This window comes from Drosophila virilis, chromosome 3 (genome assembly GCF_030788295.1).
Source record: "Drosophila virilis strain 15010-1051.87 chromosome 3, Dvir_AGI_RSII-ME, whole genome shotgun sequence".
NCBI classification, from domain to species: domain Eukaryota; kingdom Metazoa; phylum Arthropoda; class Insecta; order Diptera; family Drosophilidae; genus Drosophila; species Drosophila virilis.
The window spans coordinates 8,836,591-8,849,081 of NC_091545.1; the positions used below are offsets into that span (position 1 = coordinate 8,836,591).

Sequence of the window (12,491 nt, forward strand, 5' to 3'; positions counted from 1 at the left end):
TTGCTATACGTAGCTTTATGGAGCTGGTATTAATTGATATTAAATGCTTGACAGGCACGCGCATACGTCCCAACAAGAAGAAGGGGCCCAAGGGTGAGGCCACCGAGGAGGAGGCCAAGGATGAGGCACAAAAAGCGGCCGAAGCAGCCGCAGCTGCTGCAGCAGCCGAGCAAAAGGCCAAGGAAGAGGCGGTTAAGGAAAGTTGGGATGCGACTGACAGCGAAGCTGAAGCCGAGGAGGAATCCTCTCAAGCAACCACTACAACCACCAACAATGGCAAAACTGATGCCCATGATGAAGCTGAATCCGATGACGACGATGGCGATACCGACGACGACAGCGATGAGTCCGAGGAGGAGAGCGAAGAGTCCGCAAAGGAGGACGCAACATTGGCCAATGATCCCGAATCGCGTCGCCTACGTGCCGAGGCGCGCATCATTAAACGCCAGTCGGAGGCGGAGAAGAAACGCACCACGGAAGAACTGCGCGCCGGCGTCGTTTGTGTGCTCGGCCATGTGGACACGGGCAAAACAAAAATCTTGGACAAGTTGCGACGCACCCATGTGCAGGACTCGGAGGCGGGCGGCATCACGCAACAGATTGGCGCCACCAACGTGCCCATTGATGCCATCAAGGAGCAAACGAAATATGTCAAAAACGTCGCCAGCTTTGAGCATCGCCTGCCCGGACTGCTCATCATCGATACGCCCGGCCACGAATCGTTCAGTAATCTGCGCAATCGCGGCTCGTCTCTCTGTGATATTGCCATTCTGGTTGTGGACATTATGCACGGCCTGGAGCCGCAGACCCTGGAGTCCATACAGCTGCTCAAGAAGAAGAAATGCCCCTTTATCGTGGCCCTCAACAAGATCGATCGCCTTTACGACTGGCAGGTGCTTCCCCGCCGCGACGTGCGCGACGTGATCAAGGAACAGCAGACGAACACACAGCTGGAATTCCAGCAGCGCACTAAGGAGGTGATTCTACAGTTTGCCGAGCAGGGTCTGAACGCAGCGCTCTTCTACGAGAATACAGATCCCAAGACCTACATCTCGCTGGTGCCCACCAGCGCCATCACGGGCGAGGGCATGGGCAACCTGTTGTTCATGATTACGGACTTTTGCCAAAATATGCTGACCAAGCGGCTCATGTACTCCGAGGAGCTGCAGGCCACCGTGCTGGAGGTGAAAGCCATACCCGGCCTGGGCACCACCATCGATGCCATACTCATCAATGGCCGGCTGCGCGAGGGGCAGACCATGATCTTGGCCGGCACAGACGGGCCCATAACCACGCAGATTCGTTCGCTCCTGATGCCGCAGCCCATGAAGGAGCTGCGCGTCAAGAACGCATATGTCGAGTACAAGGAGGTGAAGGCCGCGCAGGGCGTCAAGATCGCCGCCAAGGATCTGGAGAAGGCCATTGCAGGCATCAATCTGCTCATTGCGCACAAACCCGACGAGGTCGAGATATGCAAGTTAGTCTCTGCACTCCACATATATTCCTTCTTTATCCTAATCCCATGTCAATTGTCAATTTCAGAGAGGAAGTGGCTCGCGAACTGAAGAGCGCGCTTAGCCACATCAAATTGGCTCCGAGCGGCGTCTACGTCCAGGCTTCAACATTGGGCTCCTTGGAAGCTCTCCTCGAATTTCTACGCACTTCAAAGATTCCGGTAAGTGACAAAATAAGTTCCGATTTAACTAGAATAAAAATATAAAACCCACTTAAGAGGATGAGAATCATACGCAGTTCCTCATATAATCAAGTTGGAGTTCGACTTAGAAACTTTTATTGTTAGCCAAACTTTTAAATAGTTAATTTTATGTAGAAATTTAATTTATTTATTATAATTCCAAATATTGTTGGAGTTAAGTGTAAGTGCAAGGGTTATACCAGAAGTAGAAGAAGAGGCATTAGGAATATGTTTTAAATAGAACATACAATGAAATCCTTGAACACTACGTGACACGGGAAAGGCCGGGTTATATACCCTCAATTATCTTATATAGACATAGGTCGAATTTCCCAATCCCATAACTCGGTCAAATCTTATCAGATTTTCACGAGGTTTGTTTTTTTCTTCATGATTTGGCCCGTAGATCAATTTGGCATCTAAGTCTGGGAACATGATTTTTGGTCGAAATTCATGTGAAAATGGTACCTCGGAAAATCCTGTATAGACATAGGTCGAATTTTCCCAATCCCATAACTCGGTCAAATCTTATCAGATTTTCACGAGGTTTGGGGGTTTCTTCATGATTTGGCCCGTAGATCAATTTGGCATCTAAATCTGGGAACATGATTCTTGGTCGAAATTCATGTGAAAATGGTAGCTCGGAAAATCCTGTATAGACATAGGTCGAAATTTCCCAATCCCATAACTCGGTCAAATCTTATCAGATTTTCACGAGGTTTGTTTTTTTCTTCATGATTTGGCCCGTAGATCAATTTGGCATCTAGGTCTGGGAACATGATTTTTGGTCGAAATTCATGTGAAAATGGTACCTCGGAAAATCCTGTATAGACATAGGTCGAAATTTCCCAATCCCATAACTCGGTCAAATCTTATCAGATTTTCACGAGGTTTGTTTTTTTCTTCATGATTTGGCCCGTAGATCAATTTGGCATCTAAGTCTGGGAACATGATTTTTGGTCGAAATTCATGTGAAAATGGTACCTCGGAAAATCCTGTATAAACATAGGTCGACATTTCCCAATCCCATAACTCGGTCAAATCTTATCAGATTTTCACGAGGTTTGTTTTTTTCTTCATGATTTGGCCCGTAGATCAATTTGGCATCTAAATCTGGGAACATGATTTTTGGTCGAAATTCATGTGAAAATGGTGCCTCGGAAAATCTTGTATAGACATAGGTCGAATTTTCCCAATCCCATAACTCGGTCAAATCTTATCAGATTTTCACGAGGTTTGTTTTTTTCTTCATGATTTGGCCCGTAGATCAATTTGGCATCTAAGTCTGGGAACATGATTTTTGGTCGAAATTCATGTGAAAATGGTACCTCGGAAAATCCTGTATAAACATAGGTCGACATTTCCCAATCCCATAACTCGGTCAAATCTTATCAGATTTTCACGAGGTTTGTTTTTTTCTTCATGATTTGGCCCGTAGATCAATTTGGCATCTAAGTCTGGGAACATGATTTTTGGTCGAAATTCATGTGAAAATGGTACCTCGGAAAATCCTGTATAGACATAGGTCGAATTTTCCCAATCCCATAACTCGGTCAAATCTTATCAGATTTTCACGAGGTTGGTTTTTTTCTTCATGATTTGGCCCGTAGATCAATTTGGCATCTAAGTCTGGGAACATGATTTTTGGTCGAAATTCATGTGAAAATGGTACCTCGGAAAATCCTGTATAGACATAGGTCGAAATTTCCCAATCCCATAACTCGGTCAAATCTTATCAGATTTTCACGAGGTTTGTTTTTTTCTTCATGATTTGGCCCGTAGATCAATTTGGCATCTAGGTCTGGGAACATGATTTTTGGTCGAAATTCATGTGAAAATGGTACCTCGGAAAATCCTGTATAGACATAGGTCGAAATTTCCCAATCCCATAACTCGGTCAAATCTTATCAGATTTTCACGAGGTTTGTTTTTTTCTTCATGATTTGGCCCGTAGATCAATTTGGCATCTAGGTCTGGGAACATGATTTTTGGTCGAAATTCATGTGAAAATGGTACCTCGGAAAATCCTGTATAGACATAGGTCGAAATTTCCCAATCCCATAACTCGGTCAAATCTTATCAGATTTTCACGAGGTTTATTTTTTTCTTCATGATTTGGCCCGTAGATCAATTTGGCATCTAGGTCTGGGAACATGATTTTTGGTCGAAATTCATGTGAAAATGGTACCTCGGAAAATCCTGTATAGACATAGGTCGAAATTTCCCAATCCCATAACTCGGTCAAATCTTATCAGATTTTCACGAGGTTTGTTTTTTTCTTCATGATTTGGCCCGTAGATCAATTTGGCATCTAAGTCTGGGAACATGATTTTTGGTCGAAATTCATGTGAAAATGGTACCTCGGAAAATCCTGTATAAACATAGGTCGACATTTCCCAATCCCATAACTCGGTCAAATCTTATCAGATTTTCACGAGGTTTGTTTTTTTCTTCATGATTTGGCCCGTAGATCAATTTGGCATCTAAATCTGGGAACATGATTTTTGGTCGAAATTCATGTGAAAATGGTGCCTCGGAAAATCTTGTATAGACATAGGTCGAATTTTCCCAATCCCATAACTCGGTCAAATCTTATCAGATTTTCACGAGGTTTGTTTTTTTCTTCATGATTTGGCCCGTAGATCAATTTGGCATCTAAGTCTGGGAACATGATTTTTGGTCGAAATTCATGTGAAAATGGTACCTCGGAAAATCCTGTATAAACATAGGTCGACATTTCCCAATCCCATAACTCGGTCAAATCTTATCAGATTTTCACGAGGTTTGTTTTTTTCTTCATGATTTGGCCCGTAGATCAATTTGGCATCTAAGTCTGGGAACATGATTTTTGGTCGAAATTCATGTGAAAATGGTACCTCGGAAAATCCTGTATAGACATAGGTCGAATTTTCCCAATCCCATAACTCGGTCAAATCTTATCAGATTTTCACGAGGTTGGTTTTTTTCTTCATGATTTGGCCCGTAGATCAATTTGGCATCTAAGTCTGGGAACATGATTTTTGGTCGAAATTCATGTGAAAATGGTACCTCGGAAAATCCTGTATAGACAGAGGTCGAATTTTCCCAATCCCATAACTCGGTCAAATCTTATCAGATTTTCACGAGGTTGGTTTTTTTCTTCATGATTTGGCCCGTAGATCAATTTGGCATCTAAGTCTGGGAACATGATTTTTGGTCGAAATTCATGTGAAAATGGTACCTCGGAAAATCCTGTAGAGACATAGGTCGAATTTTCCCAATCCCATAACTCGGTCAAATCTTATCAGATTTTCAAGAGGTTTGTTTTTTTCTTCATGATTTGGCCCGTAGATCAATTTTGCATTTAAATCTGGGAACATGATTTTTGGTCGAAATTCATGTGAAAATGGTGCCTTGAAATATCCTGTATAGACATAGGTCGAATTTTCCCAATCCCATAACTCGGTCAAATCTTATTAGATTTTCACGAGGTTTGGGTTTTTCTTCATGATTTGGCCCGTAGATCAATTTGGCATCTAAATCTGGGCACATGATTTTTGGTCGAAATTCATGTGAAAATGGTGCCTTGAAATATCCTGTATAGACATAGGTCGAATTTTCCCAATCCCATAACTCGGTCAAATCTTATCAGATTTTCACGAGGTTTGGGTTTTTCTTCATGATTTGGCCCGTAGATCAATTTGGCATCTAAATCTGGGAACATGATTTTTGGTCGAAATTCATGTGAAAATGGTACCTCGGAAAATCCTGTATAGACATAGGTCGAATTTTCCCAATCCCATAACTCGGTCAAATCTTATCAGATTTTCACGGGGTTTGGTTTTTTCTTCATGATTTGGCCTGTATATCAATTTGGCATCTAAATCTGGGAACCTGATTTTTGGTCGAAATTCATGTGAAAATGGTACCTCGGAAAATCCTGTAGAGACATAGGTCGAATTTTCCCAATCCCATAACTCGGTCAAATCTTATCAGATTTTCAAGAGGTTTGTTTTTTCTTCATGATTTGGCCCGTAGATCAATTTTGCATTTAAATCTGGGAACATGAATTTTGGTCGAAATTCATGTGAAAATGGTGCCTTGAAATATCCTGTATAGACATAGGTCGAATTTTCCCAATCTCAATTTGACATATAAATCTGGGAACATGATTTATGGTCGAAATTCATGTGAAAATGGTACCTCGGAAAATCCTGTATAGACATAGGTCGAAATTTCCCAATCCCATAACTCGGTCATATCTTATCAGATTTTCACGAGGTTTGGTTTTTTCTTCATGATTTGGCCCGTAGATCAATTTGGCATCTAAGTCTGGGAACATGATTTTTGGTTGAAATTCAAGTGAAAATGGTACCTCGGAAAATCCCGTATATATTTCCCAATCCCATAACTCGGTCAAATCTAATCAGATTTTCACGAGGTTTGTTTTTTTCTTCATGATTTGGCCCGTAGATCAATTTGGCATCTAAATCTGGGAACATGATTTTTGGTCGAAATTCATGTGAAAATGGTACCTCGGAAAATCCTGTATAGACATAAGTCGAATTTTCCCAATCCCATAACTCGGTCAAATCTTATCAGATTTTCACGAGGTTTGGTTTTTTCAATTCATGTGAAAATGGTACCTCGGAAAATCCTGTATATACATAGGTCGAATTTTCCCAATCCCATAACTCGGTCAAATCTTATCAGATTTTCACAAGGTTTGGGGTTTTCTTCACAATTTGGCCCGTAGATCAATTTGGCATATAAATCTGGGAACATGATTTTTGGTCGAAATTCATGTGAAAATGGTACCTCGGAAAATCCTGTATAGACATAGGTCGAATTTTCCCAATCCCATAACTCGGTCAAATCTTATCAGATTTTCACGAGGTTTGGTTTTTTCTTTATGATTTGGCCCGTATATCAATTTGGCATCTAAATCTGGGAACATGATTTTTGGTCGAAATTCATGTGAAATTGGTACCTCGGAAAATCCTGTACAGACATAGGTCGAATTTTCCCAATCCCATAACTTGGTCAAATCTTATCAGATTTTCACGAGGTTTGTTTTTTTCTTCATGATTTGGCCCGTAGATCAATTTGGCATCTAAATCTGGGAACATGATTTTTGGTCGAAATTCATGTGAAAATGGTACCTCGGAAAATCCTGTATAGACATAAGTCGAATTTTCCCAATCCCATAACTCGGTCAAATCTTATCAGATTTTCACGAGGTTTGGTTTTTTCTTCATGATTTGGCCCGTAGATCAATTTGGCATCTAAATCTGGGAACATGATTTTTGGTCGAAATTCATGTGAAAATGGTGCCTCGAAATATCCTGTATAGACATAGGACGAAATTTCCCAATCCCATAACTCGGTCAAATCTTATCAGATTTTCACGAGGTTTGGTTTTTTCTTTATGATTTGGCCCGTATATCAATTTGGCATCTAAATCTGGGAACATGATTTTTGGTCGAAATTCATGTGAAAATGGTGCCTCGAAATATCCTGTATAGACATAGGTCGAAATTTCCCAATCCCATAACTCGGTCAAATCTTATCAGATTTTCACGAGGTTTGGGGGTTTCTTCATGATTTGGCCCGTAGATCAATTTGGCATCTAAATCTGGGAACATGATTTTTGGTCGAAATTCATGTGAAAATGGTGGCTCGAAATAGCCTGTGTAGACATAGGTCGAAATTTCCTACCGCCATAAATCGGTCAAAACTCAACCGATTTTCATAAGGTTTGGCTTTTTGTTCATAGTTTGGCCTCTAGTTACATTTGGTATATGTGTACATCTGGCAATATTATCAGAGATCTTTAAGGATACTAAGACTTCAGCCGAAGATATTCTACTCTCTCGTTTTTGCTTAAGAATGGTTATAGTTTTGTGCGTTCGGTTTTGACACCGATAATGAAAAATTTTAAAAGTATCCCATATCATGCAACCCATATAAAATCGCCTTAAATTTAATATAATATAAAACGCTCAAGCTTGAAAAATATAGTATATAGTATCTGAGAAAAGTCTTACCTCATAGAAAAGCGTAGAAACCCAGTTTATAGATCGATTCAGAGCACAGATCTCTTTATCGAGCAACAAATTGGTAACATTAAAAACATAAATAGAGGAAAACAGTTTTACGCTTCGCTTTTTGCGATTTATTTTCAAAACTGAATTTAGTGAAATATGGCAAAAAAAAAGTTGTAAATTGTCGGACAAAAAGTATTTTTGGAAAATTATGAGTGCCCGAGACGGCGGCGTCTGCGCCTAAGCCTCAGAGCTCAGTTGCCAGTTCCCAGTTGCTAGTTGCCAGTCGCCACCTGCGTTTCCGTCTCCTTCTGGCGTTCGTCTCCTTCTGGCGTCCTCGCAGCCAGCGCGGCAGACAGCGACGAGCACGTCGCGAAACGGCGTAAACATAAAATGTATTTTTATAAATGCGGTGCAAATAGTTGCAACAACAACAACAACAACAACAACAACAACAACAAGAACGAGAACAACAAATAAAAACTACAAACCCGGCCACATCGAATGATTCATGCCACAAGAAGCCAGGCGACGGGCGCGTAGCCAACAGCACGCACTGCCCCAGCCCAATCTCTGCCCCAGCCCAATATCTGCCAGGTCTGGCCCCCAATCGCGAAAAGATTGAACACCAACTAAAAATACGCTGCGCTCTATATATACGCCAGCCAAATACACTATCAACGCACATATATATAACATACATATCTGTATACATATGTATGCCAAGCATATATATATATCTATATATATATATATGTACCTGAACGGATATGGCAGCTCGTATTGCAATTCGCAAATCATTTTGCTTCATTATGAATGTGTATATATATTTATTTTTGTTTCAATTTATTTGTTTTGAACGCATTTTCATGAATGAATTTTCAGCATTTGCCATTTGATGCCATCTAACAAATATTTCCTATATATATTTATATAGAAATAATATCATTTTTAAGGGCATTTGTTTGTATTTGTTCTTTCGGCTTCGAATTTAATGCCAAACATCGGAAATGCATAGCGGAAGTTGACAACAATAAACAACATTTTAAGTACATATATGTATTTATTGTATTTGTTGATGTTATGTGAAAAAGCACAGATATCAGAATGTTTTCTAGAAACTCTAGAATTATTTCTGGCACATAATATTATACCACTCTATATACCCTAGTATTCCAATTCTCACTCCAAACATCGGACAAATTATAATTCTTTTGCAAAACTAGGAATTTTTCTGGTTCATTAGGGTTCCCATTTATTTTAATGCTCTATAATATTGTACTATAATGTGTACTAAAATACTCTATAATATTATAACATATCATTCTATATTCTACTGTAATATACTCTATAGTACTCTATACTGTACTATACTCTTTATATTGAATATCTCATTCCAAATACCTGTGTTAGTAGAAAAAGAAAACAATTATTTGCGAAATTCAAGCGAAGCGCGTTTCTATAGAATTTCAAATGCTACACATAAATATTTGATTTGGGCTTAACTGAAACTCGTTTTGCCCCCGGGCCAGCACAATTAGCCAAGCTCATTAAGAGCAGCCCACATTTGGTAGGCTTTCCCACAGTCTCGTCTCATTATTTTCATCATTTATGCAGGCAAACACTTTTCCCAAGCCAAAAGGCAACGACCAAATCGAGACGCCAACGCAACACACACACACACACACACACACACACATACGGCCTACTATATGCAAATTGGCCAAGACCAACTTACATAATGCTCGTCAGAGGCGTGCAACAGTTGTCAACTGTTGTGGCAAATAACTGGAACGCGCTGGCATCTGATTTATTGTGAACTCATCCAAAACAATCTATTCAATGTAAATCATTTGCCTCTAAAATTGAGCAGCTTATGATAGAATAAAATAGAATAGAATAGAACAGAGTGAAACGAGCAAGACAGATCTAGTTGGCACTGTTCGACTAGGAGATACCCTAACACTAGAATTTCCTTCTTCTCTTAGCCCCCTACTGGGAAATGCATTCTTGATTAACTCGGGTATTTAAGGTCTGATCTTTCTGAAATTTTGAGAGCTTACAAATGTCATACTTAAGTGCTCACGTACCAGAGCCCAAGGCAGTTGTTTCTAAACAGAGCTTATTTCTTCAGTTTTATCGAAACGGCGGGGCGTTATGCAAAAAGTTGTGTATTTTAGATATGTTAAGGCTCTACGAGAATGTAAATATAATATTTGGTGTCTCTAGTAATATAAGCTCAAAAATATAGTCGAAAATAAAGTCTAAATCGATATTTATCGATTAACCTAGGCTCAAAAATGTCAAGTTTCTGGCTCGTAGAGTCTCACAGCCGGAGATGGCCAGATCGCCTTTGTTATTGATGCTGATCAAGTATATATATGCATACTTCTAGTTACAGAATAGAAGGGAATCAGAGCAAGCAGCATTAGCTGTAAGTTTTCGCTATTTACTCGTTATAGGGTAACTGCAAGTCTGGCATGCTCGCCTTAAGCCTTCCACATGGCTTTGTTCGGTTTTCACATTTGAAACGCAAAATTTGTCGCCGTCAACTTTTTTTGCGGTTGTTTCAAAAATCAATTATGGCAAACTCTCGGCCTGACTGACAAACTGACAGACTGACGGACTGACAAACTGACAGACTGACGTAGCCGCTTGATTGCCATTCATTCATTCATGAGTTGCGAGCGGCTTATGTGGGCAGCGGCCGGCCGGCTATGTAACAAGTTCCGCCTTCGTTTAAGCCAAATTTAGTAACTAACTAGCGCCAACGCACATACCAAACCGACCATGCGGTTGCTTGTCAACTATTTAATTGCCTTTGCAGTGGGCATATTAGTTTTGTTGTCGATTATGTAACATGCTGCAAGTTACACAATTATAAATAAATAAACCTAGCTCTATATAGTTCTTCTCTTTAAATCTAAACTTTTTCTTGAAGAGTATCTTCTCTCCTCTCTCGCTCTCCACTAGAGTTACTCCTCTATGGTATTTATATCAATATATGGTACTCTGTACATATTTAGCTTGTTTGTATGTATGTGCTTGTGTATATTTTCATTGAGCTCGAGTAATTATTCGAAGCACCCACGCTGTGAAATACGAACAGGGATTCCAATTTATATTGGCTCTGACCAAACTGACCGGAAATTGTCATTTAAGTGTCTTGTTGTTTTATTGTTGCCGGCAGACAGCAACAATAAAATAAATTTAAAAAAAAAAGAAACGTTTTCCATTGATTTCAGACACATTGCCATACGCGTTAAAAAGGCGTTTGTGTTTAATTTACGGCACATCAAAAACCAGCGACTCTTCACAAATTGATATAGAAACGATAGCTATTGCAGTTGTAAGAGTTGCAAGAGAGTTAAGGCTGTTCTCTTCTTGCTTCTCTCTCTCTCTCTCTCTCTCTCTCTCTCTCTCTCTCTCTCTGTCTGGCTGGCTTTAGCCGCTGCCTCATTCATCATTTCATTGAGCGCGTTTCATTAATTCACAATATGGCAACTACAACAACGACGACAATAACCAGCTCGGCAAGTGTCTCCAAAAAAATGAAACACGCTTCTCCAAAAAAATAAAAAAAAATTAAATAAAATAAAGAGCAACAAGCGGCAGACAGGCAATAAATTGTATGGAAACAAATCAATTACACACACACACACACACACACACATTCATACATTTACATAAGGCTCTTGCTCTTGCGCTCTCAGCTGCTGGCATCTGCGCTCTTTTTAATTGCAGCCCACACGCTGCTGCGGCATTCAGTTATTATTGGCTGCTGTTATTGTTGTTATTTCTGTTGTTTCATTCATTTTGGCAGACGGCCTGCTTGTTTGTACAATGTGTAGAGTCTCTTTCCCTCTCTTTCTATCGCGCACACGCACATCTGCTCTCGTACAATAATTCATTTTATTGATCAAATAAACATTTTGCTATACATTTCTATAAATTAAACACGACGCAGCAGGGCGTAACGGCAGCAGCAGCGGCGGCAGCGGCAGCAGCAGCAGCAGCAGCAGATCAATGCCGCGCTTTCTATTCATAAAAATTAATTGCACTTGTTGCTGTCTGCCTGGCCTGGCCGACTGTCTGCCAGCCTGCCTGCTATCTTTATCTTCAGGCCATGTGTTTAGCGGGGGCGTGCGTCAAACACACACACACATGAACACATATACCCCGAAAATTAACATAATTCACTTATAAAACCAATACGCACAATATCTATGCCAATAACAATAATTCATTAGCAGCCCCTCAATTTAAATGATTGGCGAATTTCACACCAAAGGCCATTAAAGAATCGCATTCCGAACTATGAAAACCGCTTGAAAACAACATTAAATAATAATCTATGTGTGTGTGTGTGTGTGTGTGTTTGATTATGTGTGTTTATACAGAGCAGATCATTGCAAACGCTTTAAATCTCTTTTCATATTTGTATAGCTTAATTGCTCTCTTCATTTTGATCTGTGTTGAGTTTTCACTTTAACTCTCTCTTTTGCCAGCATATCAAACTCTCCACATGTATACATGTATATAGATATAGTAGTGGGTGTTCTCCACTAACTCTCGCTCTTTTCCGCCTGTGTAAAATCGTCGAATGAAATTTTGAATTTTGTTAAAATATTATGTTATCAAGAGAATTTCTCTAATAAATATGCTTTTCCTTAATGGGAAGTAGTCCGGGTAGCAGTACAGTGGGTGCTGCTTCAATTAACCTCGCAGCATGCATATTGCCATACAGTTTGGGCAGCCGCATTTCCATTACG

At 40.1% G+C, this 12,491-nt stretch overlaps 1 protein-coding gene across 1 annotated transcript in view; it reads left to right on the forward strand.

Annotated features, from left to right (window-relative positions):
* The window catches only part of eIF5B (eukaryotic translation initiation factor 5B), a 39,952-nt gene that overhangs the window by 1,719 nt on the left and 25,742 nt on the right, over positions 1-12,491 (forward strand). Inside the window, exons 3-4 of the mRNA XM_002046797.4 lie at positions 55-1,477; positions 1,543-1,675. Coding sequence (XP_002046833.1) covers positions 55-1,477; positions 1,543-1,675 — 1,556 coding nt within the window. The remainder of the gene's footprint in view (positions 1-54; positions 1,478-1,542; positions 1,676-12,491) is intronic.